General features: G+C 40.7%; 3 protein-coding genes across 4 annotated transcripts; 1 reads left to right on the top strand and 2 right to left on the bottom strand.

Annotated features, from left to right (window-relative positions):
• Positions 1 to 535: 535 nt before the first annotated feature.
• LOC134192265 (conserved oligomeric Golgi complex subunit 1-like) lies at positions 536 to 17,114 on the bottom strand. Of its 2 annotated transcripts, XM_062660986.1 has the most exons (28): positions 17,093 to 17,114; positions 16,953 to 17,040; positions 16,846 to 16,890; positions 13,550 to 13,616; positions 11,855 to 11,952; positions 11,054 to 11,123; positions 10,756 to 10,881; positions 10,631 to 10,696; positions 10,501 to 10,542; positions 9,192 to 9,278; positions 9,101 to 9,137; positions 8,937 to 9,026; positions 6,476 to 6,581; positions 6,295 to 6,400; positions 5,228 to 5,335; positions 4,755 to 4,966; positions 4,316 to 4,418; positions 3,578 to 3,657; positions 3,413 to 3,514; positions 3,235 to 3,345; positions 3,125 to 3,176; positions 3,008 to 3,069; positions 2,332 to 2,422; positions 2,183 to 2,260; positions 2,050 to 2,126; positions 1,823 to 1,988; positions 1,637 to 1,756; positions 536 to 1,554 (listed from the first exon to the last, which is right to left on the bottom strand). In XM_062660986.1, the coding sequence occupies exons 1-28, from the start codon at positions 17,100 to 17,102 to the stop codon at positions 1,297 to 1,299; spliced, it is 2,658 nt and encodes an 885-aa protein (XP_062516970.1). In that variant the 5' UTR covers positions 17,103 to 17,114; the 3' UTR covers positions 536 to 1,296. The 2 variants fall into 2 exon arrangements, 1 of the variants encoding a protein (XP_062516970.1); XR_009971918.1 differs by lacking the exons at positions 536 to 1,554; positions 1,637 to 1,756; positions 1,823 to 1,988; positions 2,050 to 2,126; positions 2,183 to 2,260 and having other exon boundaries at positions 2,303 to 2,422; positions 2,543 to 3,069; positions 17,093 to 17,103.
• LOC134192267 (snRNA-activating protein complex subunit 3-like) lies at positions 17,109 to 20,678 on the top strand. Its single transcript, XM_062660989.1, has 10 exons — positions 17,109 to 17,348; positions 17,459 to 17,557; positions 19,087 to 19,171; positions 19,246 to 19,341; positions 19,401 to 19,439; positions 19,508 to 19,612; positions 19,680 to 19,762; positions 19,909 to 20,082; positions 20,137 to 20,244; positions 20,458 to 20,678. Exons 1-10 carry the CDS (start codon positions 17,140 to 17,142, stop codon positions 20,609 to 20,611), a joined length of 1,152 nt encoding a protein of 383 aa, XP_062516973.1. The 5' UTR covers positions 17,109 to 17,139; the 3' UTR covers positions 20,612 to 20,678.
• On the bottom strand, positions 20,489 to 24,604 carry LOC134192268 (eukaryotic translation initiation factor 3 subunit J-like). Its single transcript, XM_062660990.1, has 11 exons — positions 24,450 to 24,604; positions 24,311 to 24,396; positions 24,208 to 24,259; positions 24,053 to 24,147; positions 22,465 to 22,523; positions 21,533 to 21,576; positions 21,345 to 21,466; positions 21,223 to 21,280; positions 21,092 to 21,165; positions 20,656 to 20,786; positions 20,489 to 20,588 (listed from the first exon to the last, which is right to left on the bottom strand). The coding sequence occupies exons 1-10, from the start codon at positions 24,457 to 24,459 to the stop codon at positions 20,670 to 20,672; spliced, it is 717 nt and encodes a 238-aa protein (XP_062516974.1). The 5' UTR covers positions 24,460 to 24,604; the 3' UTR covers positions 20,489 to 20,588; positions 20,656 to 20,669.
• Between the last annotated feature and the right edge of the window lie 104 nt (positions 24,605 to 24,708).

Raw genomic sequence — 24,708 nt, 5'->3', positions numbered from 1 at the left:
GCGGGAGACGACCACAATCGTGCGCCTTATCACAGCTGTGTCAACCAGCACGCGAGGTAGTAGGCGGAAAGTTTACCCATTCCGAAGTGTTTGTGACGAGCTAAACGCGGACAACGAATAGACGGCTATTTGACAATGCCAGCACGTCCGGTTCCGCCTGCATTTCTTCGAAGCGAGGTAGAAAACTCAACGAACTTTCACAGCCAGTAAATGCTGTCATTTCACAAACGCGTTGCAAGAACCGGATGCACATCGTTCCACCCTAGAACTAGACACCATGGCAGAGGCAGGATGGCACGTGAGCAACGTTATTCATAAACAAACACAACAGGACGCCAATGGTAGTCCAATAATCACATTACGCCGCTAGTACGGATGCCCTAATTCGAAACGAAAGTCAATCCGCAACGCAACGAGATAAGGTCACCCGATATGTCACATTTAGAGTAACACATCACCCGATCGTTCCCCAGAGATCGTTCAGATCCGGGGGTTTGGGTGTAGGTAAAGAGGCGTACCTACGTGGCTGAGATAACGAGATAGTTGTGACACAACGTCCAATCAACGGGCTTTGCGGCAAGCAACCTAGATCTCTAAACAATGTGTCCACACAGTGCCTAGAGCCGTTTACCCTGTGGTGTACTAGCCCTAAGGCGCATGTTTGTGTAAAGAAGACAACGATGTGAAGTCTACGAATTAGACAGAAGATGTCTTCACATCTACTTAGTTGTTAGGGTGCTACTCAACGCAGTGCGATCACACTACGCCAACTACTGTCACTAGATACCCTCGGACAAAATGTGTAGGAGGCCTGTGACCTTAGTGCAGAGAGACATGCCTCTGCGACTTTCACCACTCAATCTGGTAGCTTCAAGGGCATGAAACAATGCTGACGCTAGACGCCATGACTATGCTAAACGCCATGACTATGCTAAATGCCATGACTATGGAGATGATATAATCTTGAAAAAACAGCACACAACACAACTTCTAACTATAGGTCAAGGGTCAAAGAGTAATGAAACACTTGACAGTGTAACATAACCACTATATATTCCACTTTGCCAATCATCTCTGCTATGCAAGAGGAAACTGTGTAATCAGGACACTTGCCAGATTGCTGGCAATTCTGAGAGCAACTTATCTCGTTTTCGGTAAGAGGAGCCGTCAGGAAATACCCCGTTTCTTCTGTTAGACCTAACATTTGTTATGAATTTCAACAACTGAGCCTCCTCCTGTGGGAAAGCACCACCCTGCGCGCTGTAAGTAAACTCTGTCTCTCTGAATGTAAACTATTTATGCTTTTAAGTAACTGGCTATGCTTACAGACTCTGCCACAGGCTGGCGTGTCCCCACCGTTCTATCATGTCTTGATGCCGGTGTTCTGGGAGGATTCGTGTGATGTGGTAGCAATGTGAAACGAGGAACGCCCACAGAGAGCGGTATAATATTGTGATACTCCTGCGTAGCTGCACTTCGTCCAGCTCTCTTGTCCTGAGATCGATGCCAGGCCGACGTTGAACCGGATACACTCACTATCGGTCCGAGCATCACCTACAACAGATAGCAATGTTGATTGTTTGAGGTTAATTGTAACGTCAAGTGAAGAAAGAGATGAAACTTAGTTACTACTTACTGAGCAACGTTGAAATTGTCGAATCAAATTGCACTGCAAGAATGGCTCTAGCACGCTGAAATCAAAAGGATCTATGCATGACTCCAACCAGTCAATCAACTTCTTAGTTCGATTTTTGATCTAAAAGTAGGTAGACAAATGTGACCGTCTCCTCAGTCATTCTACACAACAATCATACATACAAACCTCTTGGTCACATTTTGATGTGTTGAACATCTGGCATATGAAGCTCACATCGAACCAGTTCTGTACAGCAAGTCGCTGGCTTATTCTCCCTCTCTCCTCTTGATATTTATCGTAAACAGAAATCAGCTTTTTCAACACCAATCCAACTAATTCCTGTCCCACAGACCTGAAGACAAGCCACCATGAGAGTCAAAACAGACAGTAAAACTTGATACATTCTAAGACACCTTTCCAATGTGTGGCCACTAACTCTATTTATTTCCTTACATAAACCAAATAGCACTCTCATACAAAACAATGAAACCTAAATGAACAACCAACTATGTAACTAGACTATAACCACCATCTTTACATAGAAACCTGGAAAGGAACTTCTAGAGTAGATTCTAATGGCTTTCCGCCCTCAGTTTCCTCTGACAACTTGATACTTTCCCAAGCCTGACAGTAATGACAACATCAATGTCAACATCAACAAGGAAAATAACCACAAATAGGAAGAGAAGGTCTACAGTTGCGTTTTGGATGGTGACCACATCATTGCTCAACAGGCAATGAGTCAAGTGATTGGTGAGAGCAGAAGCTACCCAGTTCTGCCAGATTCTAGACAGCACAAGAAAATTGATTAATCAATTAATTAAAAATAATAACTAGGCAACCCAACAGCAAGACACCCAATAGCAAGAACACACAAGCACTATATATAAATGTTGCTATTCATACCAGATGAAGTCACAAAACATAGCTTGGCTTGACAGTCTGGCCTCAAGCCACCATATAGACCACAATCTCATGGGGTTCATTCAAAACACCAACACTCTGTTAAACAGCTCTTTGTTCATGCCAACTCCATCCTAGATTCACAGCGTACACTAGAGGCTAAGATATCAATCATCACTTTGGTGGTCACAGTTAGAGAAAAGATTGCTCCATGGCAGTCGATTTAGGTCTGATTTAGGTCTGATATAGATCCATCAGGCCACTGGTCATGGTGTTACTTCTCCATTAGCTAATAGGCTGTGAACCAACACCACACCATTACAATACCACCTGACCCAACCACATTCCATCCCATAACAAAATACAATTATTGACAGGCTATTTTTGAAGTACAAGTAGATACTCTGTGTCCTTCTAACAACAACCCTTTGGGCCAAAACAACATACACATAAATAGGAATCCATCACCTGAAAGCTGTACCATATGCACCATTCAGTTGTCCTTTGACCTCGTCCAGCTGTGTCAAATCCTACAACACATCCTAATCACCAAAAACACTCTAAACAATTGAACAATACACTTACAAGAGTATGTTGGTCTGGTGCCAGCCTATTTCCCCTAGCACGTCTAGAAGATCTGAGACAATGTCTATTAGAAGTGAATGGAGTATAGGAAGTTGGATATGCCAACCAACCTCAAGGTTGAGTGGTGAAGAGAGTCAAGGGTGAGGCCACCTAGCAGTATCTGTTGCAAATTTGCACACTCTTCCGCAAAGGCCAGACAACATCGGCCAAGAAAAATACAACTGTGCCAAAATCAGTTTACCACATATTTCAGCTGTACAACCAGTGAGATCACTCTCCATCTCATACCTATCTATATCCTTCTCGACTGCCTCTCCACTTTCTGATACTTCAGTCTGTTTGATCACCTCTGCTAATCTCTGTATTTCATTTTGGATCCACTGGCACACTCTAGATTATGCACAGAAACTGTGTCATCAGTCAGTACAAGGAAATCATTTCCAACTTACTAACCTAGTTACTGACATAGAGCCTGATGTTCGAAGAGCTTCACGTATAGTGTTAGAATCTGAAAATCGTTCAAATGGGACAACCTGAATAAAGAAGAACTGGTTATTGTCCACATACTATAGTAACTAACAGCTCTTAGAAGAAACCATAACAGGAACAACCTGCTAGAGTATATATAAACCACAACAACACTAGGTTTCCAGTCCTGGTGAAATACTAGACAATCATTTTTTGCAAGAGTTTCGAGTGCACAATGTAGCAATAGCAGAACAAAGGACAATCAGACAACTATGCAAGACAGTCCACAGCTGTCTACGCCTACTGGTAAGGTTAAGCACAAACAATGTTCATAACACTAACAAGTTACTGGATAGGAAGACACAGCAAGACACAGCATCCTGCAAACGCTTTAAATTGCATTGTTATTACTACCCTCTACTGTCACAGAAAAGCCTTCAACAAACACTTACAAGATGGACTGTCAAGATGATCAAAAGGTTACTACAACGTGCTCATAACGGTGAATCAATTAATATCAAAACGTCAGGAAAGAATCCAAGCATGAACTGAGTCTAGCAGTACATAGTTCCTTAGACTGACAGATTGAATACTAAATATATTAACTATAATTCCACTAACAGAGCATAGCCAAAACAAAAAGTATTGCTCCCAAATGTCATAACAAGCTGGAACTAACAGAACAAATAAACACCAACAGGAACAATATAAATATAGTCCGACCTCCATAAGTCCCATGACGCCTCCCTGTTCTTTCTCATCACATAAAAAGTACTGAGTGTCTCTCATTATACTCCCAAATTCACTATCCAATTCTGAACATATCCTGAAACACAGACAACAAGCATTGGCACCTGACCTTGTTTTCCTCTAGTAGTAATTATACCACACTGTTCTACAACCTTTCCTTATCTGAGATGCCAACCAGTCACATAAAATCCATGATGCAACTACACTAATCGACTCTCTAACAGCTGTCATTCACAATGACAAAAATGCCATTAGTAACTCATGTTAGTCCAAAAGCACTCTATATTGTGACAACATTATGTTAACAACTTAGTGAACAAGATGCACAATACGTGTTACCTAACAAGAATACACCCAATAGTTACCTCCAAGGAGAAGCCAAACAGTATGCATCAACAAGTAATGTAATTACCTGCTGATAGCTGGAGTACAAGCTCGAGCTTTTGATCCTAGCGAGTTTCCAGTCGTCAGAGTACTACTGGTCTCGGACCATACAAACAATCCCACATCTCTCTCGAACAGAGTTTCCTGACTGGTGGTATTGGCATTAAGTCCTTCAAGAGCAGAAGTCAGTAATCGCTCTCCCTTATAGGCAGCAGATACAAACTGTTCATGTAGTATAGTCTGTCAAACAAACAGATGAATAAACTTCTCAGTACTGAGTGACAGCTATGGGACCACAAAACAAGGAACCCAAATTAGGCAAAGGACATACCAGAACACAGATTAAAGACTGCCCACAGGCTATGCCCAACAGAGAAACAACCCAGAAATACAAAGGCAAAGGAAACCCTTGGTGTAAAGTGTAAGTACCAAGGATGTGGTAAAACAATAATCACAGCAGACACCCATATCATATAATAATAATTACTAACAAGAGATTACCTGCAATTGCTCTAGAATCAATGTTCTGACAAACTCGTCCCACACACTGAAAGATCGACCCAATACTGTATGGCAAGTAACCGACCAAGACACATCACTCTGATTATCCTGAAACAGTAAAAAGCTCCTAATAGCATTAGAAAACTGATAAAAAGCCAATGTTGCCTGTATTCAAAACACATAAATAAAGATCCTCTCCAGTAGCTACAGCAGTTATGTGCTGTGAATCCTGTGCCTACTGTGTCAATACACAACAGCTTTCACCCATAATGCAGCTTCTAAGATATTCCACAGGCAGCAGTAGTCTGGCCTTACATAGTATAATCTCCATTTGTGTCACACAAACATACACTATCTTGTAGGGACACAAATGGCACTGTGGTATAATAAATGCACTCAAATTCTCTAAACTAAACCATCTCTTTGCCAAATTGCCTGATGGCAAGAACAGTAAGATGAAGCCTAATAAAAGTTTTACCCTACTGCTACTCATTCTTTCCTCCTAATTCAATAGCACATCAGGTTCCTGTGTGGCAATGTATGTTACACTGGCAATAATTATCACAGATGAAGAATTCATATACAGTACGGGGTGTGGCATTGATGTCATACTTCAAAGCCTTCCAAGAGACATCAAAACTGTCTTTGTTATTACCTCAGTTTTTTGTGTCCCTTTGAGTTGTACAGTAGTTAGAATAAACCAGTGTCACCAAAAGCCAAAGGCGTGGGCATTCATAAAAATGCTAACTAAAAGAAATGAATGCATTGATCAATAACCTTAGGAACTAGAAGTTAAATTGATGTGAAGTTAGTGGCAACAGGTTGTACTAGAAAGTCTAGGCTTCAATTGCCAGGTATGTCAGTTCACCTTAATTAAATTGCTTCAACAATGCACTGTCTGACTGGAACGAAATCACAAAACTACAGAGAAAAGAGCAATGTCTACATAAATACACTTGGCCATCTCTCTCTCGTACACACCATTCCGTACTATACGATGAGGTAGTCTACTGTATCATACCATCTCGCATATTTAGGCAAAATACTATTGAATAGTAAAAGCATACCTTTTGCAGAAGACTGTACACAGCGTCTCGGATAGAAGCCAGTCCCTTAATGGAACTTACGAAGGTCAACAGCTTCCTCAATCCAGCATGAACGTCCTGGACACAGCTGCTCCGTAAACAAATTCACTCATTAGAAGCAATGAATATGGCAACACACGATGAAGATCATGCACTGTCATACGTGTTCATCCACTCAGCACAATTGGCATGCATCACGTCATTAGGTACCAAAGGTAAAGACGTCATATGTGTCATACTCGTTTTCAACACATCAAGAAGGAGACAACCTACAACATACAACAATTGTCACACAAAATGTCGTACTATAAGATTGGTCAAGTTGGTGACAACATACAATCTGTCGATCACAATATTTTCATCCACAAAAAATCAAAATTTCAAAGAAAAATAGTATTAATTACAAAATTTTCCTTAATGTATGCATGATAACAAAATCTGCTAATCATGATAACCTATTTATAATAACTAAAGACACACAACCTTGTAAAAATCACTACATTCAGTAAACTCTTAATCATGCATGGAATCTGTATGTATTGCCATAGGAGCCGATTACACAGCAAGCATTTTCAGCAAATTTGTGAAACCCACACAAGTGTGTGTGTGTGTGTGTGTGTGTGTGTGTGTGTGTGTGTGTGTGTGTGTGTGTGTGTGTGTGTGTGTGTGTGTGTGTGTGCACACGTACACACACACACACACACACACACACACACACACACATACACACGAATGCACGCACGCATGCACACACACACGCACGCATGCACACACACACGCACGCACACATGCGCACACACAGACACAGACACAGACAGACACAGCAAGACACAGACACAGACACAAACACAGACACACACAGACACACACACAGACACACACACAAACAGACAGATAGACAGACAGACAGACAGACAGACAGACAGACAGACAGACAGACAGACACACACACACACACACACACACCAACAACAACAACAATACACAATTAGCAACACAATTTTTTGAAATTAGTTAATCCAAACTAAAAGCACTTAAAGTGACTTAACCGCAGGCCATTTTCCTGTTCCTCACTAAACACATAGCATACCTGAAACCTAACCAATTAAACATGCCATAACTCATAACCACTGCAGTACAGCAATATAGTCTCAAGTAGACAGTAAAGATGTAGACTGTCACCTGTCTGGGATGCATTACCACTTGGTATTTTTCAATTGAACAACAGGCAAGCCACTGCAAGGTTGTTTTATATAGCACACATGGTGTAAGAAAAACACTGCATTAGGTGTGCATACTCATCAAAAGTCTGATCACCTAGTCACAACTAACATACTAACCATATTTGATCCATACGTCTGCTTTCCCTAAATGTATACTCAAGAATACCTACTAGTAGTACACTGTACTTGTTCATACAATTAGTGACAATGCAACTGCTAGTCATTCTCTTCTGAGTTGGATCCTGGAGTGCCAGATTAAGACTTATCAATTCATCAATGAATTTGTCAACCATGAGTGCCCATTTTAAGCTGGTCTAAGATTTTGGCAAGATCACCATATCCTGAAAATTTCATATCGATCTGTTAAGCCGTTCAAGATATATCACGTTTACAGACAGACACAAAAATACACAGACAAGCACCTGTGTGAAAACATTACAGCCTCACTCCACCGTGTTATTGGGTTGCAATAAATTGATCTGAAGCAAGACAATACAGCCATCTATGCTTTAATTAATTAAATTAAGCCACTATCAGCCCTCTATCTCACCACTAATAAAAATTAACTAATACCTGAACTGAGCAAGACATCTACTAAGCATGCAAACTAAGCCAGATAAGGAAAGATTCATGTCACTATAATCACTGCCCACATAGACCTTATCTATGTAGATGATTGAATAAACAGAATCCACTTGGTTCAAGCCAGAGCAGAATCATAGACAAAACCAAGAAAACACATACTCTCTGAGTCTCATTGTTTGAAATGTTGTTGAAAGTCTAAGGTATGGAAAATATATTTAACTTAGAGTAGACCTCAAACCAAACCACCTGTAATACATACTTAGTCTCTACTCCAAAGGTTACAACAACAAAATTCTTGTTTTCTATAATTATGCAACCACATATCATAATACCAGAAAAAGCCCACAAAACAAGAATAAGTCTCCTTCCTGACATATTGTCTGTAGACAACCACTACACACACCATATAAATCTGATATTGACTCTGTTGATCTGATTTCACCAACAGACACACATGGAAGCAACAAGACCTGCTATTGCAATTAGAAGTGATCTATTGAAAGATGAGACCACCTGTCCTAACCAATTTCCTTGTTTCCCAGAATGTGATGTCACAGTTGCTTCCTTGTTTTCTTGGGATATGTGTTAGTCACTTTCCTTCTAATAGAAGTCTCTAGTTACTTTGTTCCTTGGTTACCATAATATGTGCATACACATTGGTGCCCTTTGTTCATAACTATAGCCATATGTCATACAATGCATGGTTTAATAAGACAGTGGTTTCTACTTCACATCACTTAACAAACCATATTGACTGTATAAACTCCATTGCAGTCCATTAATGATATGTAGTGTCAAATAGCATAGTTGCTGCACCTGATTCCCTGTGTGTGAATACAGCATCTATATGTCTCACAGTGGCTGTCACAAGTGACACCACATTGCATATTTGACTCTTGATGCTTGCTACAACAGCATATTAGCTTACTCAACACACCTGCAATACACCAAATAGCAAGAAACAACTGGCTTAGGCTTACTTTGTCGGCTGCTATGAAACAAACTCTGCATAGCAGCCTAGACAGCCACGGTAAGTTGACACACAATCGTATAACTGAATCAAAAACCTACCTTTCTGGCAACTAAGAAATCAGTGAACGCCTGTCTTGGCGTTGAGTCTTCCAAAAGCAAGATCGCACACAAAGACTGGGCAGTAATCTACAACAAAACAACCTTAAGCCTGGTTCACAATACACTTTGCATCGCGTCAAAGAAAGCCGTTTCCCACGTGACGCAACCTAACATGTTGGATAGGATTTTTTCCTATTCCAGCGCGTTGCATCGGAAATGGCCTCCTTTGACGCGAGACAACGCTATGCGACGCGAGGTGTACTGTGAACCAGGCTTAATTAAGAAATAATATCAATCATCCACGACATAATTCCATATGTAAGTTTTGTTGTATTCTGTAAAGTCTTGCTGTATTCCATACTTACAGTTGCAAGTGGTTTGGACCCTCTATGCACTATAAACAAACTATGTACCTCCATTAAATACCCCTACATATAGACTACAGTGTTTAATTATTGGAAAGACAATACAATGGACAAGCAATGTTCTGTAGAGCCAGCAAGCTATCTCACCCACAGCCAAAACCCATGCCAAGATAAAACAATTAATATGCGCATCCACAGAAACTACAACGAAAATTTGTAATAACCTTAAAATAACAAATTTGAAATATAAAAAATTTAAGAAACTACAAATGTTGATCAACAGTGTCTCTTTCAATGCTGCAGTTTGCTAAGCATAACCTGAACAACATACAACTACCTTGCCCATTTAATGTGCGTTTAGAATGATCCAGTGTTAGGATCTTTTGGCAGACTGGCCCGCTCTGTCTTATTCCAAGCAATTACATTTTTGCATTCGGAATAGGTTGTTTAGATCATCCACAAACCAAGACCTGACAGTGCTGAGAGTAAGAAAGGAGGTGACATCTAATTAGCAAACATTTTTCACACTCAGGCATGCAGCCACCTAGGAAACTATGGCACCTGGTGTTCACCTGCAAGTACTGTACACACATGCTAACTATGCAGGTGAATCATGTCTAGTCTCATGTAGCCAGACCATCTCCGTCCAAAGGATGTAAGCGGGAAGGGTCTGGCTACGAGAGACTAAATCATGTCGGCGTCGCAGAGAACTATTGGGTCTTCCTTCACAGGCAACAGTTGTTGAAAAACACATGTGAAAACACTGTTGAAAGAAAACAAAGGGCAGCAGTAGGCGTGGCATTAGGTAAACGCCCACTTAACGGAGTATCCCCTCCCTCGTTTAGGATTTCTGGGGAGAACACTGATTTCAAATCTACTGTATACAATTGAATGTGTGTACTGCTTTTTTGTCACTCCAATATGATTTCTGACAGCAAAATTACCTCTGGAGATGCTCGATAATCACCAAGAAGAACCTTGCTTTCCTACAAATAAAATAAACTTTACTGATAACAAAATCAAATGCCATTTTACATGGACAGTACCAACCAACTAACTTAGAGTAGCATATACCTGAAGAATAGCAGTCTTGAACTGACTAACAGATGACCACTGCCTTTGCAAGATGGGAAACGACGCCTATATAAAGATGCGATAGTCCAATGATGATGTGACATGATAAAAGTGTATTTGCTGACGAGGAAGTTCTTGGACAGACTACGTGTCTGCTTTAAATCTGTTTGCAAACCCGTCATAATATCTTGAGCCTGCAAGTAAAGGCGGGCTGCTTCGAGATGTTGACCTAATTCAAGAGCATTCCACACCTGCAAAACGTTGCAGTCTATTAGACTGAGATAGAAAACCCATGCCAATCGTGCAACTGAGACAAACAGACATATTAATCTACTGACATATAAAGCTACAGACAAACACAGCCACCAATGGCAACAACATACTTGCAGAAGCAAACATTCTAAAAACTTCATTGATACTTGCCTTCTCTGGCGTGTCAAACAACGTCTTCAACTGCTTGGCTACATTGAAAACTCCTGAGCTACTATCTGACCTGTTCAAAAAGCACAAAACTCATAAATCACAAACAATAATACAACATTCAATATTACCCATTAATCAATAAAAACCTCGCTGGACTGCAAGACTAGATCAAATTGACTTGTCTGTGTGCCGTTTAGTTAACGATAATAGAAACAGACAGAACGACAAACACCATCACTTACACATAACAAATGCTGCCTCACATACAGCCAAATCAGCACAAACCACAAAGTTTAGAAAATTCAACTTCGTTTGTATTTAATTATGAATGAACAATTTAGTTAGAATACTACAGACACACGGAGTTGTGTGTTGGATTCTCATGTGTTTTAACTCTCTCTGATTGTCAATGAATTTGATGCAGATTTACAGCAACCTTTGAAATGCTGTAAATACCATGGTTGCCCACAACATTAGCAATTTTGCATCAAATTCATTGACAATCAGAAAGAGTTAAAACACATGAGAATCCAACACACAACTGCATGTGTCTGTAGTATTCTAACTAAATTGTTCATTCATAATTGAATAATTAACACCAGTGGTTACAAGCACGTGTGCTGCATTTCAATTGGCCAGCCAGCCATCCACGTGTTCATCCGTCTGTCTGTTCATCCGTCTGTCCGTCTGTCCATCCGTCCGTCCGTCCATCTACTGACACACTACTGTAACCCTGGTGCATGCACACCTCAGTTTAATTAACAAGTCTATCACAACTAGAAAAAAACCACTACAACTAACCTATAAGCATGATCAACTCGTCCAGTCACTCCATGACACTGGTGTGTCTCTTTTAGCTCTCTACACTGTCTATACATCTCTTCAATAGAACTAGCAACCTTTCCATGAAAAAACACAAAAAACAAGATCATGTAACACCAACGTAATGACCAAACAATTTATGACTACACTTAAACCCTGTCCACACTAGACCAGCGAGATCAAATCGCATCTGATAGCAAGCGTCCACACTGCATTTTGAAAATGCCACGTCTGCCTCGGCTCATTTTTGATATCACGTGACTGATGACCAATGTGCACGTGTGGGTTCTTTGCTTGTGGAAAGCGTTGATACAGCAATGTAAGGTGAGCAAGAACAAAGACGAGTGAGGAGGGTTAGATGTTCCGACTACACGTGTAGCATATGTGGAGGTAACGCCCACTATTTCTAATTGGATTCAACCATCCGATAGCGATCAAAACCACCTCCCATGTGGATTGCATTTATCGGATCAGATCGCAATCCAGTTGCAAGTGTGGACAGCATTGTGGTCAGATCCCGATCCAGTTGCCAGTGTGGACAGGGCTTTATATTGTCAAACAGGCAAAGTCATGGCAAATGAAACAGATGACTTAATTTCTTAATGCTTCATTACTGTTAGTGTTTCTACTCATGATCTCATCATCAATCCCTTTGACAAAAACAACTTCTTGATGAATATTTGTCACTTACAAACAGCACAGGACAGACAACAGGATGATGGTCAAACAGTCAAAAGCCAATCAGTGTACATAAACACAAAAACACAAACAAACAGATGATCCTCATGAAACGACAATATCATCACTGACAATGAACTGTACAGTGCATTTTTCATTTAGACATGCAATACAGTACCTAATGCATGATTACATGCACAGTACACTTGCAATATTAAACTTTCTCGAGGGTGCCCGGTATACAGACGTGCCTCTACCTCGGACGTCCGGATAAGAGACGTTCGAGTGTATATAGTAGGAGCAACAGGAATGCTGTTAGGACATACTAAGAACCATACTATATAAGATAAAATATTGGGGAGAATTTATTTTGGCAGATTGTCGGATTTTTTCAGTGACCGCCAATATAAAATCCGCCATTAATTTGGCCTCCGAGATATGTTGACATCATCAACCACGTGGATCAAGGATCATATGGTGACGTGGTGGTACGTCACACGGATGAGGCCACAAGATGGTCGGTAATCCCTGCTTGCCGTCTGCCGTGCCTATGAATAAGGCCGTGAGGCTATGGATGAAGCTAGACTGTCACGTTCACGCAAGTCCCATTCTTTGCATTGACACAGCAGTTCTTCATCACTAAGCAGTAGTTGGAGACCAGTAAGTTAGGGAAATGTGAGCTACAAACACAGCTGTCGATCACAAGCTCCTCCATGGCCACTTATGCATGGTAAAGACATATATCAGTTATCAAACAATGATGTCCGACTGCCAAAATAAAATCTGCCAATATGCTTTGTACAACAATTTCTTAGCAAACCGCCAATGTTTCATCTTATAAGGTAATCATTTTTACAATTTGCTCATATCGTAGCATTTCTGGTTTCATTATTGCTGAACATTTGTTACTAAACAGATAACTAAGACACAAACCTGACTAAAAACTAACATCATCCATTAAAATACTAAATTCAATGGCTAAACAGTATCACTCACATTTCCTGCAAAACTCTTCATCTCTGTAATTGTATCAGCAGCATCAATTAATTCGTGATATCTTTCCCTAGCGCATAATTACAACAAATATACTACAGTACATATACAGTAAATAAAGAAGGTCAACACAACAAGCGTTTAGTGTATTACACAAATTATAATCAAACACATTCAAAAATTCCACATTCTAGCAACAACTTCTGCAAACAACAAAAGTAAGACCACTCCAAATACATTACTAGTATTAGTTTCTGGTCACCGCCCGCACATTTGGCTGCACTCAAAAAATATTATTATGTATTGTGCTCAACCAGATCAGTCTGGTTTGTAAAGTCTATTACAAGCACCGGAAGCAAACCCTGCTTCAGAAGTACTTAGACCATCACGGTTGTCTAGAAAGAAGACATGACTTCCTAACTTCTGGAAGTCTGACTGAATCAGAGTTGGAGGAGATTAAATGCGAAGCCACACAGGATGGAAAACCCCTCTCAGGTTTGTCATCTGTTATGACTGATGTTTGTCCTGCGGTGATAGTTCAGTTGTCACATCTTTGCTTGACAACGTGTCACCTTGCATGGCTTCAGTCAGGATGGCGCCTACTGCACGTGGTGGGAAACCTGTCGTGTGTCAATGATGCAAGAGGATCACAAGTCTGCTAATCACTTGGAAGATGGCTCCCTTGTTCAGTCAGTCACTGTTCTCTCTAAGGACTGCTCGTCTGCAAGAGATAATGGTGATATCCTATCCGTAGATGACACTTTGGATTCAGTTCAATGCAGTGCTATCAGGGAATCATCATCCCCTTGTGACTCTGTGAGCTCTGATCTGATGACTACACATCCTAGTATAGCTTCTCAGCTAGAAAAGATGGAAACTCCTACATCTCAACTCAGTCCAGACTGCTGCCAAACGGAGGATGGTTTTTTGCTTGATACTGATGTGCTGTGGACCCTGTATGTTTGATACTGATGCTGCTGTGGACCCTGTACTTCGTCGAGAGTTTCTTGAGGAGTTGCAGAAAGTCAGGCAAATTCCTATCTGTGAGAGACAACGCCTTCCAAGGATCTTTGTGAACAGTGGAACCCCGAAACATATCAGTGATCTTAACACGATCATCAATTCGTTGAAGGATGAACCAGATATGAGTGAAATCAGTTACCTAGTATACTCTGCTGCTTCACTAGTGTCCAAAAGGCGGGGATTAAAAACAACAAAGTCAATCAATTCTTAAACACCGACATAGAGATGAAGGCTGGATATGGAGATTCTCACACTTCGACATGCGATCTCACTGTTGCTGGAGGTTAGCAAGGGTTCATCAGGCATTCGAATGTTACATGAACTCCGACTTCTCCGGCATCGGTTGGGCATTTCCTGTTCGAAAAGTTGTGAGGTCACCATCAATCGGTTGAAAATGGAACTTAAGTCCAAGGTCGAGCGGACCAGGAGGCTGGAGAAGAATCGTAAGAGACTTCGCCAAAACGGTTTGTTTCAACGAGATGCTGGACGGTTTTACAGAGAGTTGGGTAGGCAGACTATCCAGGTCACTTCCCCGCCATCCGAGTTTGAGATCGAGCAGTATTGGGGTGGTATCCTAGAAACTGAGGTACATCACAATGAGTCTGCCTTCTGGCTGAGACGTCAAACCAATGACGAGACGCACCGGAGAGAAGAGCAGCAGTGATTACCTATCTCAGACAATGAGGTCACATCGTGTCTCAAAAGGATGGGGAACTGGAAGTCTCCTGGTCCTATTATTACCCATGCTCACAAAAGTGCTGCAGGCAACCGATGCGTACTACCGAGCATTTACTTTTTCTTGCTTAAAATATGTTAATGCTAGATAGAATTAATGGTGATTCCTATGATATAAATATAGTAAAAAGAATTATGACTGAAAAATCAGGTTAAACAGAAAACAGCGCTTCCTGGATCCACTCAGATCCTGCGGAAATCATGTCTTCAGCCATGATGGCCTTAGGCACCTCTGCGGGAAGGTTAGGTTAGAGTTAAGCCCTGTCCACACTTACAACTGGATCACAATCCAATCACGATAAATCCAATCCACATCAGGAGGCGGTTTCGCATCACAGTCGGTTGAATCCAATTAGAAATAGGTGGGCATTACCTTCACGTACGCCACAAATGTAGTCAGAACAGCTAGCTCTCCTCACTCATCTTTGTTTTCGCTCATCTTATGCACTGTATCAACGCTTTCCACAAGCTAAGAACCCATACGTACACATCGGTCATCAGTTACGTGATACAGAAAGAGGTGGAGGTATCGTTTTCAAAGTGCAGTGTGGATGCTCACTAACCTGATCAGGCAGCGATCCATTCTGGTCTAGTGCGGACAGGCCTTTAGGTTAAGAGACCTTACAAACCAGACTGATTTGGTTTGAGCAAGAAGACTGATTTTACTATTAATAATACCAATAACCACTCGCATCAAATTTTGAAAATCTTTAAACCAAACACTAACAATCTATTTGGAGTAGCTTACAACGTCATTGCACAACTGATCGAAACGCATACCAACAACACGCGCGCGCGCGCGCGCACACACACACACACACACACACACACACACACACACACACACACACACACACACACACACACACACACACACACACACACACACACACACACACACACACACACACACACACACACACACACACACACACACACACACACACACACACACACACACACACACACACACACACACACACACACACACACACACACACACACACACACACACACACACACACACACACACACACACACACACACACACACACACACACACACACACACACACACACACACACACACACACACACACACACACACACACACACACACACACACACACACACACACACACACACACACACACACACACACACACACACACACACACACACACACACACACACACACACACACACACACACACACACACACACACACACACACACACACACACACACACACACACACACACACACACACACACACACACACACACACACACACACACACACACACACACACACACACACACACACACACACACACACACACACACACACACACACACACACACACACACACACACACACACACACACACACACACACACACACACACACACACACACACACACACACACACACACACACACACACACACACAAATGATTCATAATACAATTCCGTGCCAAATTTGTTAGCCAGCAATGGGCACATACCCGTATTAGAAGCAACAGACGAAAAGGATCTTACCCAACCATTTGTCTCAAGTCTTCTTTCTTTTTGTCGATGTCCATTCTAGTCCAACAAACACACTCACATCTAGACTCCACACAATCACGACCTACAAACTACAAAACCTTGTCTTCTGTTCGATTAGTCGGATATCGTCTACCGTGTGCTGTTGAAACAGCGCATTCGTATCCGCCTCGTTATCCCATACTCCACCTACAACAAGCATCGCAATCACGCCAGAATTCAAATCAACAATCGAACCTACCGGTCGCCATTTTTTACAGCAATCCTTAGATATCAATGGCTTGAACAATGTCGAGGGGCGTGGTGACTTCTGTTGATGGATGCAACGAAATATCACCTATTCTCTCTGTTAGAGAGTTTTTCGATAAGTGCCGTCTCTCGTTAAACCGAGAAGCTTTGGATTGTCAACCACCAGATGAAGAGATAAGTTTCGAGAGTTTGGCTGCAGCATTGGGCGTGCAAGAGGAGACAGTGAGACAGCTCAGCGATATTTGCCAGTAAGACATCAATCAAACAGACGTACAAACAGATAGTAGACCGTGCACTGCTGTGGACACACTGTGGGCTATCTACAGAAGCTGAAGCTGATGGCTAATTGTTTTTCTAGTGAAGACAAGTTGGTGTGTCCTGCTCGGCCAGAATATCTGGAAGACTTTGATGTTGTGAATGATGGTATTCCTGAAGGTGTTGATCTGATGTCTCTGAGGCAAGTTTGGTTTTTTGGGGTAGCAATTGATGTGTCTTGATCCGTCTATGAATTAATTAACCTATGGCCCCTGTTGTAGAGTCAACAATTTCACTTTGAAAGAGTGGCATAGCTACTGTCGGTAGTTTTTAGATTGTCAATGCTAAATAATTTGCTCGTCTAGCATGCTGTCTGTCTGTCTGTATATCTGTCTGTCTGAGTCTCTCTCTCTGTCTGTCTGTAGTATAAGGTCATGTCGGGGATGTGGAGCTGGTTCATGGCTTCAAGTTATCCCTTCAGCACCATGATTTGTTATTAAATCTTCAGAATTTCGTTTGGCAGCATTCTTGAGGCTTGGCATTTCTTTACCTATTTCTCAAATAGTTACCAAGTGTGACTGTAGCGCAAGTCTTGATGAACATGGTTGCCATCTATTAAGTAACCTGCAAGTTTGGCGGGGGCCCAGTGTGGCAACATAATACAATCGTTTCAACTTGGACTAAATGTTTAGATGAATTAAACATTGTTCATCAAGTTGAACCTAGAAACAGATATATCAACTCAGAGAACCGACCGGATATAGCAACGTACGATCCCACTGAATATTCCACAACAGACTTGGATATTTCAATGGCTCACCCACATTCTTGCGACACCCTACAATCAGCTGTCAAAAAGCAGGCTCTGCAGCAGAGATGTGAGAACAAAGAAAGATGGCAAAATGTGGTCAACAACAATCCATATCAGAGTCCACCACACCATGTGTCCCATTGGTTTTTTAGCTCTTCGGCTTTTGGGGCCCTATGGCTGAAGAATATTTAAATAAGATCTCCAAGAAGTCGAAAGATGAACATGGAAGGAACAATGAAGCAGACTTTCAAGATAGATGGAGGAAGCAACTGTCTGTAGTTGTACAGTCTTTCAACTCTCGAGTGATTTTTAAGAAGTTGTCAAAGTTGTCTAAGTGCAACTTCGATGACTTTACATATGATAGAGACATTCAACATTTTGTCCATTGACTGTTATTGTTTTGCATAAAGTTAGCATTTGTTATCGGTAGAGTAAGCGTTCAAATAAAACAATCTGTCTGTCTATCTGTCTGTCTGTCTGTCACATCTGTCTGTCAAATCTGTCTGTCTGTCTGTGTCTCTGTCTGTCTGTCTGTCTATCAAATAACATTTATTTCAAACATACATCTATAGTACAATGCTAGCAAGGTAACTATATAAAGTTCTGTAACTACGAGAGTTTACTAGGACTAGATTTTAAAAACAAACAAACATGTAACGCTTAATTTACAATGCAGACTACCCTGTCTGTCTGTCTGGTCTGTCTGTCTGTCTCTCGGTCTGTCTGTTTGTCTTATTAATCTGTCTGTATGTATGTCTTTATATCTGTCCATCTTTCGTCTGTATGCAAGTAGAATCTCCAACGGTTATTCAATTGCAAATGCCTTTATGGTATACATTAATATACCAAACCTAAGATTTTAGTCATTGACACAACCCATTCTTCTCACAAACTGATTTTCTGTTTCATTGATTCTACAGGGAGGTAAAGCGTTTACAAGAAAAGAAGAAACCTGTAAAGAGTCGGGCGAAGAACGAAAAGGAAATCAACCATATGCCATCAGAAGTTGGAGCTATGCTCTCATCACCGAACAACTTTTAATCCTTCTTCTCATCTTTTGCTATTGTCTCCATTTGCAGGAGCTTCAGAAAATGTTTGGAACTCAGGTGCAGAAATTTGAGCCGATAGAAAAGCCTGAAGTCGTTCTGACTATCACTGTCTATCAAGCAAACAATGTTTGTCAACCTCGTTGTTCTCCTTATACTCACTTCTTACAACTGTGTGTTCCCATTAGATGAGAGTTCACCGAGAGTACCTTTTCTTGTCTAGCCAGGTTGGCATTGTCGTTTGTACTGATAACATTTGAAGATGACATTCATTTGAATCTTTCAATCTATGCAGCCGTTATATGCCCTAAGAGACTGTGTTGTCTGCGACAGTGACAACATCGTATCGACAGACCACAGTGAGAATCCGTGGGACACCGATGCTCAGATAAGAAATAAAGTAGCTTTTACTGTATCTAGTTAGTAGGCATTTAGTCTAATGTTATTATTGATTGGCTATTTGGTAGGATGTTTGCAAGTCGGCCTTTCTATTCATTGAGAACATCTTCTATATTGACAAGCGAGATCCAACAGCAAGAGATTACAGCCGGTAGGCAGTACGAAGTAGTAGTACTGTGTGGCCCTTCCACATGCTTGAATGACATGCCCCAAAATACCCATTGGATTAATTAATCAATTAATTAATTAGGTAATGAAGTGTACTTCATCTGGGTTACTGAAACATTTCTTGTGTAGAGTAATCATGGACTGGGCTTCTCGTCGCTCACTAAAAACTCCAAATGTTGGCAATATGACGTCTCGTCTCATGGAAGGTGTCACTTTTCGAGATATCAATATCAGACTCGGATTTCCATATCTCTACTGTCACCAAGGCTCTTGTGAACACCTTGTCATTTTCAAAGATATCAGGTCATATAAACTACTATTGTCAAAACGTGTTGAAATAAACACTGTTGTGTCCAGGTTGTTGCATTGCAGCGACCCCCAGAATAGACTGCTATATCCATGTATGACATTTAGAACACGAGAGTACAAAACAAGATGCATGATATGCAGGATATACCTAGCAAGGTAATGGTACGACAACATGCCACATCTATATCACAGTTTACTGATGCGTATGCACACACACACACACACACACACACACACACACACACACACACACACACACACACACACACACACACACACACGCACGCACACACACACACACACACACACACACACACACACTACCACAGTATTACTACTTCCGGCCTGAACAATTGCTTTTGTTTCTAGATGGATTACGGTCAACGACGAATTGGCAATGCAAGATCCGAGCTTTTTCTGTAAGAAATGCTTCGATGCCTTACACTACACAGAAGACGGACAGAAAGTGTGTAAGTTTGAAGCCTATCCTATTATGAATCCTGAGAAAAACCAAGAAAATTAGAGACATTACTGTTATTATTATTGCTAAAACTATTAATTACATACGAAATGTAAAGCAACTACATGAAGTCTCCAAACTCATCTCCCACTTCATCATCATACGCTGTATAGTCAAATTTGGCCGACGCTTTCCCTATAGCAGGTCCTTTCCCTTTCTTTTTGGCTTTGGTTCCCGTCTACAACACAGCACATCACACCATTACCCTATTGAACGCTAAGGTCAAACAAAGAAAATGGTGTGACAGTTTGATTTGCAGGGAACCTCTCCAGTGTCAACGTAGAAATAAATTAACGTAGAAATGCCAAAAATATGTTACAAGATATTCAGTGCATTATATAGTGTTTGTCCTATATCTTCCATAATTATGTCTCTGTAGTGTGACTATCTGATGACCAAACTACATACGTGTAATATACAAATCCCCACTTAATCTGTTCGTCATGCATGGTGTAAAGTGTCCAAAGGAAGGCAAGTTCTTACCTTCGACTGTCTCTGCTTCTCTTGTGCTAACGTACTCAGAGCACTTGCTATTTGCCTCACACTCTCTGAGTTCACTAACAAAACAATTAGCCATGAAAATTTGCAGACACAATGATTCGTGAAAGAGTTACATCCTGCACAGCAGTCTCGACATAAATTCTCCAGAAATGAAACAAACTCCAATCTTCTCTGTTGGTTAATCACGCAGCACTTCAGACATGAAACAATCACAAAAGTTGAAAGAGTCGGTTACCTCATAACGAGTAATCTTCTTTACTAAAGCCTCTCTCAGCTGCTTAAATCCTTCATCATCTGTTGGATTCATGTCATCTATTGAACATGCACCCTTCGTCTCTGATGAGTTAGCTGCATCGCCTTTACAAAATGAAAGACTCGTAATTGAAAGAAGATACAAAAGCTTGTGAAGAAGACAAGTAGTACCAAACAAATCTTGTGCTACTTTAAGGTCTGACTCTTCTTGCAGTCTATATAACAACAACAGTCCACAGGATAATACCATACCATATGGTAATACGATAATATCTGATATTGGATTGATGATTCCGGGATTAATTAAGTCTATGAAAATTGTCATAAGTATATTACATGTAGCCGATTCTCTTTCCTACTGTATAGCAGAGTGCATAAGCCAGCTGCAAACCTCAAGGCTACAAGATGAGGTTACATGTCTTCATGCATGTAATCCGTACTAACACATACCCCACAAGATGTCTTGAATGTATTGACTGCAGCTGTCACACATACATGTATATATGGCATACTCTTGACTCTATCTACATTTCTGACACTACATGCCACAACTCAGTCAGAATGTGGCAGTGTCCAGTCAGCCAGCATCTCTGTTACATATTGTTATTTTTTATTCATAACAACACGACATCACGCCTACTGACACTGTTACCAACAGCGTTCTAGCCAGCAATGGTGGAAGGTCAAAATCACTAGTCGACATCAAGATCATACTCCCCATAGTAGAACGTGTGGTAAAAGATTCATACACTCAAACAGTGACCACGAGTCAACTACCAACAACATACACAATATTCTATTGCACTTGCAACAGTCTGTAACTCAACATGAAACAAACAAAATTGATATCCTACTGAGATTATAATAATGTAGAAAGTTGGCACGTACATCACCTAGAACCCCTACATAGAGAACCACCTGACTGAAACACTAGCTGATTCAAAATTGAGTGCTGCTTCTTGCCATACAGCTGGCTTTAGGTGTGGTCCTCATTCTATCTAAGATTACACATTACAGTGGCATAAAGCATGTCAGTGTTACTATTTGTACTGTAGTGTAACAGTAGCTAAGCAACACCTCCAGCTGACCAACAAATGACTTACTTCCGTCGTCGCTGTTTTTCGGTGAATTCCTCTTCTGCTGTTAGCTGCCGTTTGCTTTCCTAAAAACGAATCCAGGGTTTAGTCAAGCCACCCATTCAGATGTTGGCAATGCAAAAATTATCTTCCATTGTAGAGATGTGATAATATAAAGTTAGTAAAATAAAGTAAAAATTGTTACCGAAACAATTTGTGTCCCTTGGAAATGGTTCTATGTAGCAAAGCACCTATACTTTCAGATGTGCTGCCAAAAGGAAGGGATTCATTAAAGAAGTCATCCCTCTGCAACCTCTAAATGATTTTTAGACGTCATTATTGTTTACACCATTCTAAAGCAAAAAAGGGAAATAAAAGCTAAAAGTTTCAATTTATGCTGCTTGCACGACTGTCTAGTGATCACAATTCACAAGTCCAGCTACCTCTTCTCTTCTGTGTCTTCCATCTTTCAAGAAAAAGAGTTAGATGAGGTCATTCATAATTATGACCTTTACAACATTTCCAGAAGAAAAGAGAAAAATAATGAAACAACCATAAATGGTTCGGTGACTCTTCTAGTGTCTTTCAGAACACCAGAAGCCAAAGAAGTGCACCTCAAGTATAAATATTTTCACACACCAATGACCGAACTAAATAATCTAGAGATGCAATATAAAGATTACTAGCATAGCAAGCACGGCATGTGGAAAATGACTAATGAAGAATGCTTGTAAAATGGTAAATTCCTAGAGTAATATTTTTGCTTTCCTTGTAGGAGGTTTCATTCTCCTAGGTAGTTTGTTTTGTCTATATCCCCCCTGAGAGAACTACACGTGTGGTGCAAAAAAGACTATTACTATTACCATATTTTCTGAATTTTAAATTAACAAATCAAAATGTGTAACAAAATTTTCACTACCTGTTTGTTAATTTGAGAAATAAATTAACAAACGACTTTATCATTACTTGAAGGTGTTAATTAATGAGTCAATTACCTTAGACAAAGCAGGGACAGCAAGAAGTGTTAGAGATTAGTGCAAGGCAACACAATGTTAGACAGACAGTTAGTATCTCTATTAAAGTTCCTCATCTGTCTCTGCTTCGTCCTCGTTGTTTCTGACAGTCTACTTGGTGCTATCTACCTTCAGAATAGACCCACTGTGTCGATGGCTTCAGTGGCTGCCACTTCCAGTTTCTCTGCCAGGTATGCCATCTTTGTTCCATGTGTAGTAGGACAAAAGATCTCAACGTTGTTGTTGTTGTTGTGATTTAGTACAATTACAATTGTATTTTGTACATTTAGGGTTACTGACATTTGCCATGGTGTAAGCGGTGTTCACATCTTTATTACCACCTTGCACTAATTCTGAGGTGTTGCTGACATTTCCTCTCAAAATATGTGCATTTAATCAATAAAACCTTGACTGTTGCCAAAACCCGTCCAATTTCGTTATTTTTCGGATTCGTTAAATTCGGAAAATACGGTATTATTACTATTAAAGTTTAGTATTATTACTATTAAAATTTAGTATTATTACACTTACACCTACAGTACTTTACACTGGCGCATGGTCTGGACATCAAGACATGGCGCATGGTCTGGACAAACAAATACCTTCTTTTCTTCTGCTTCCGCCTGTTCATGTAGTCTTCGCTCCTTCTTTTTCTCGGCTACTCGTTCTGCTTTCGGTTTTTTCTTTTCTAAAGTTACTGTACAAAACCTGACGCTATCTAACGCGCGCTAGATCATACTTAGAACAGTTACCGAACCTGTTTGCTTCGATTCTCTCGTTTCTTCATCGCTAGGAGCATCCCAGCTGTCCTATTTCAAGTAAATAATGCTTATAAGTCGACATACGTAATAATTACGTACCTTCACTTTACTGAGGTCTTCGTCCTCTCCTTCCCACTCATGCCCTATTCCACCGGAAACACTAAGCGGCTCAAAGTCTTCATCATCTGTTACCCACTTTCAGTTACAACAAAAGCATTATCAATGGTCGAGTACCTACCCCAAGACATTTTGGCGTCAAAGCACGTGCCGACTACGATGGTTGACACAAACTCCCGGATAATCCTCGAAGACACGGAAGTTTTGCAAGACAAGTGCAGTGTACTAAATAGTACACTGTACTACCGGTTCATGTATAACAATCAACGAGAATTGTTTGCAACTGTAACTCACGTAACTAGAAGGTAATTTTGTTATATATTTGATATCATTTAAATTAATTAATAAGTTTTACAAATTAGTATTTTGAAAAACTGCCT

This window comes from Corticium candelabrum, chromosome 16 (genome assembly GCF_963422355.1).
Source record: "Corticium candelabrum chromosome 16, ooCorCand1.1, whole genome shotgun sequence".
NCBI classification, from domain to species: Eukaryota; Metazoa; Porifera; class Homoscleromorpha; order Homosclerophorida; family Plakinidae; genus Corticium; species Corticium candelabrum.
The sequence above is the reverse complement of the archived record's forward strand: the minus strand, read 5'-3'. Positions and strand labels throughout refer to the sequence as shown.

What these genes read in the sequence shown, in the direction of transcription:
- LOC134192265 (XM_062660986.1), bottom strand. An exon ending in CTAATCGAACAGAAGACAAG is followed by an intron (nt 16,891 to 16,952) that starts GTTTTGTAGTTT and finishes TTGTTGGACTAG; the next exon opens with AATGGACATCGACAAAAAGA. An exon ending in CATCAAAATGTGACCAAGAG is followed by an intron (nt 1,757 to 1,822) that starts GTTTGTATGTAT and finishes ACCTACTTTTAG; the next exon opens with ATCAAAAATCGAACTAAGAA.
- LOC134192267 (XM_062660989.1), top strand. Translation starts at nt 17,140, where the DNA reads ATGTCGAGGGGCGTGGTGACTTCTGTTGATGGATGCAACGAAATATCA. An exon ending in CAGCTCAGCGATATTTGCCA is followed by an intron (nt 17,349 to 17,458) that starts GTAAGACATCAA and finishes TTGTTTTTCTAG; the next exon opens with TGAAGACAAGTTGGTGTGTC. An exon ending in ATGCTCAGATAAGAAATAAA is followed by an intron (nt 19,613 to 19,679) that starts GTAGCTTTTACT and finishes GCTATTTGGTAG; the next exon opens with GATGTTTGCAAGTCGGCCTT.
- LOC134192268 (XM_062660990.1), bottom strand. An exon ending in GAAAAACAGCGACGACGGAA is followed by an intron (nt 21,577 to 22,464) that starts GTAAGTCATTTG and finishes GTTGTTATATAG; the next exon opens with ACTGCAAGAAGAGTCAGACC. An exon ending in AGAAGATTACTCGTTATGAG is followed by an intron (nt 21,281 to 21,344) that starts GTAACCGACTCT and finishes ATTAACCAACAG; the next exon opens with AGAAGATTGGAGTTTGTTTC.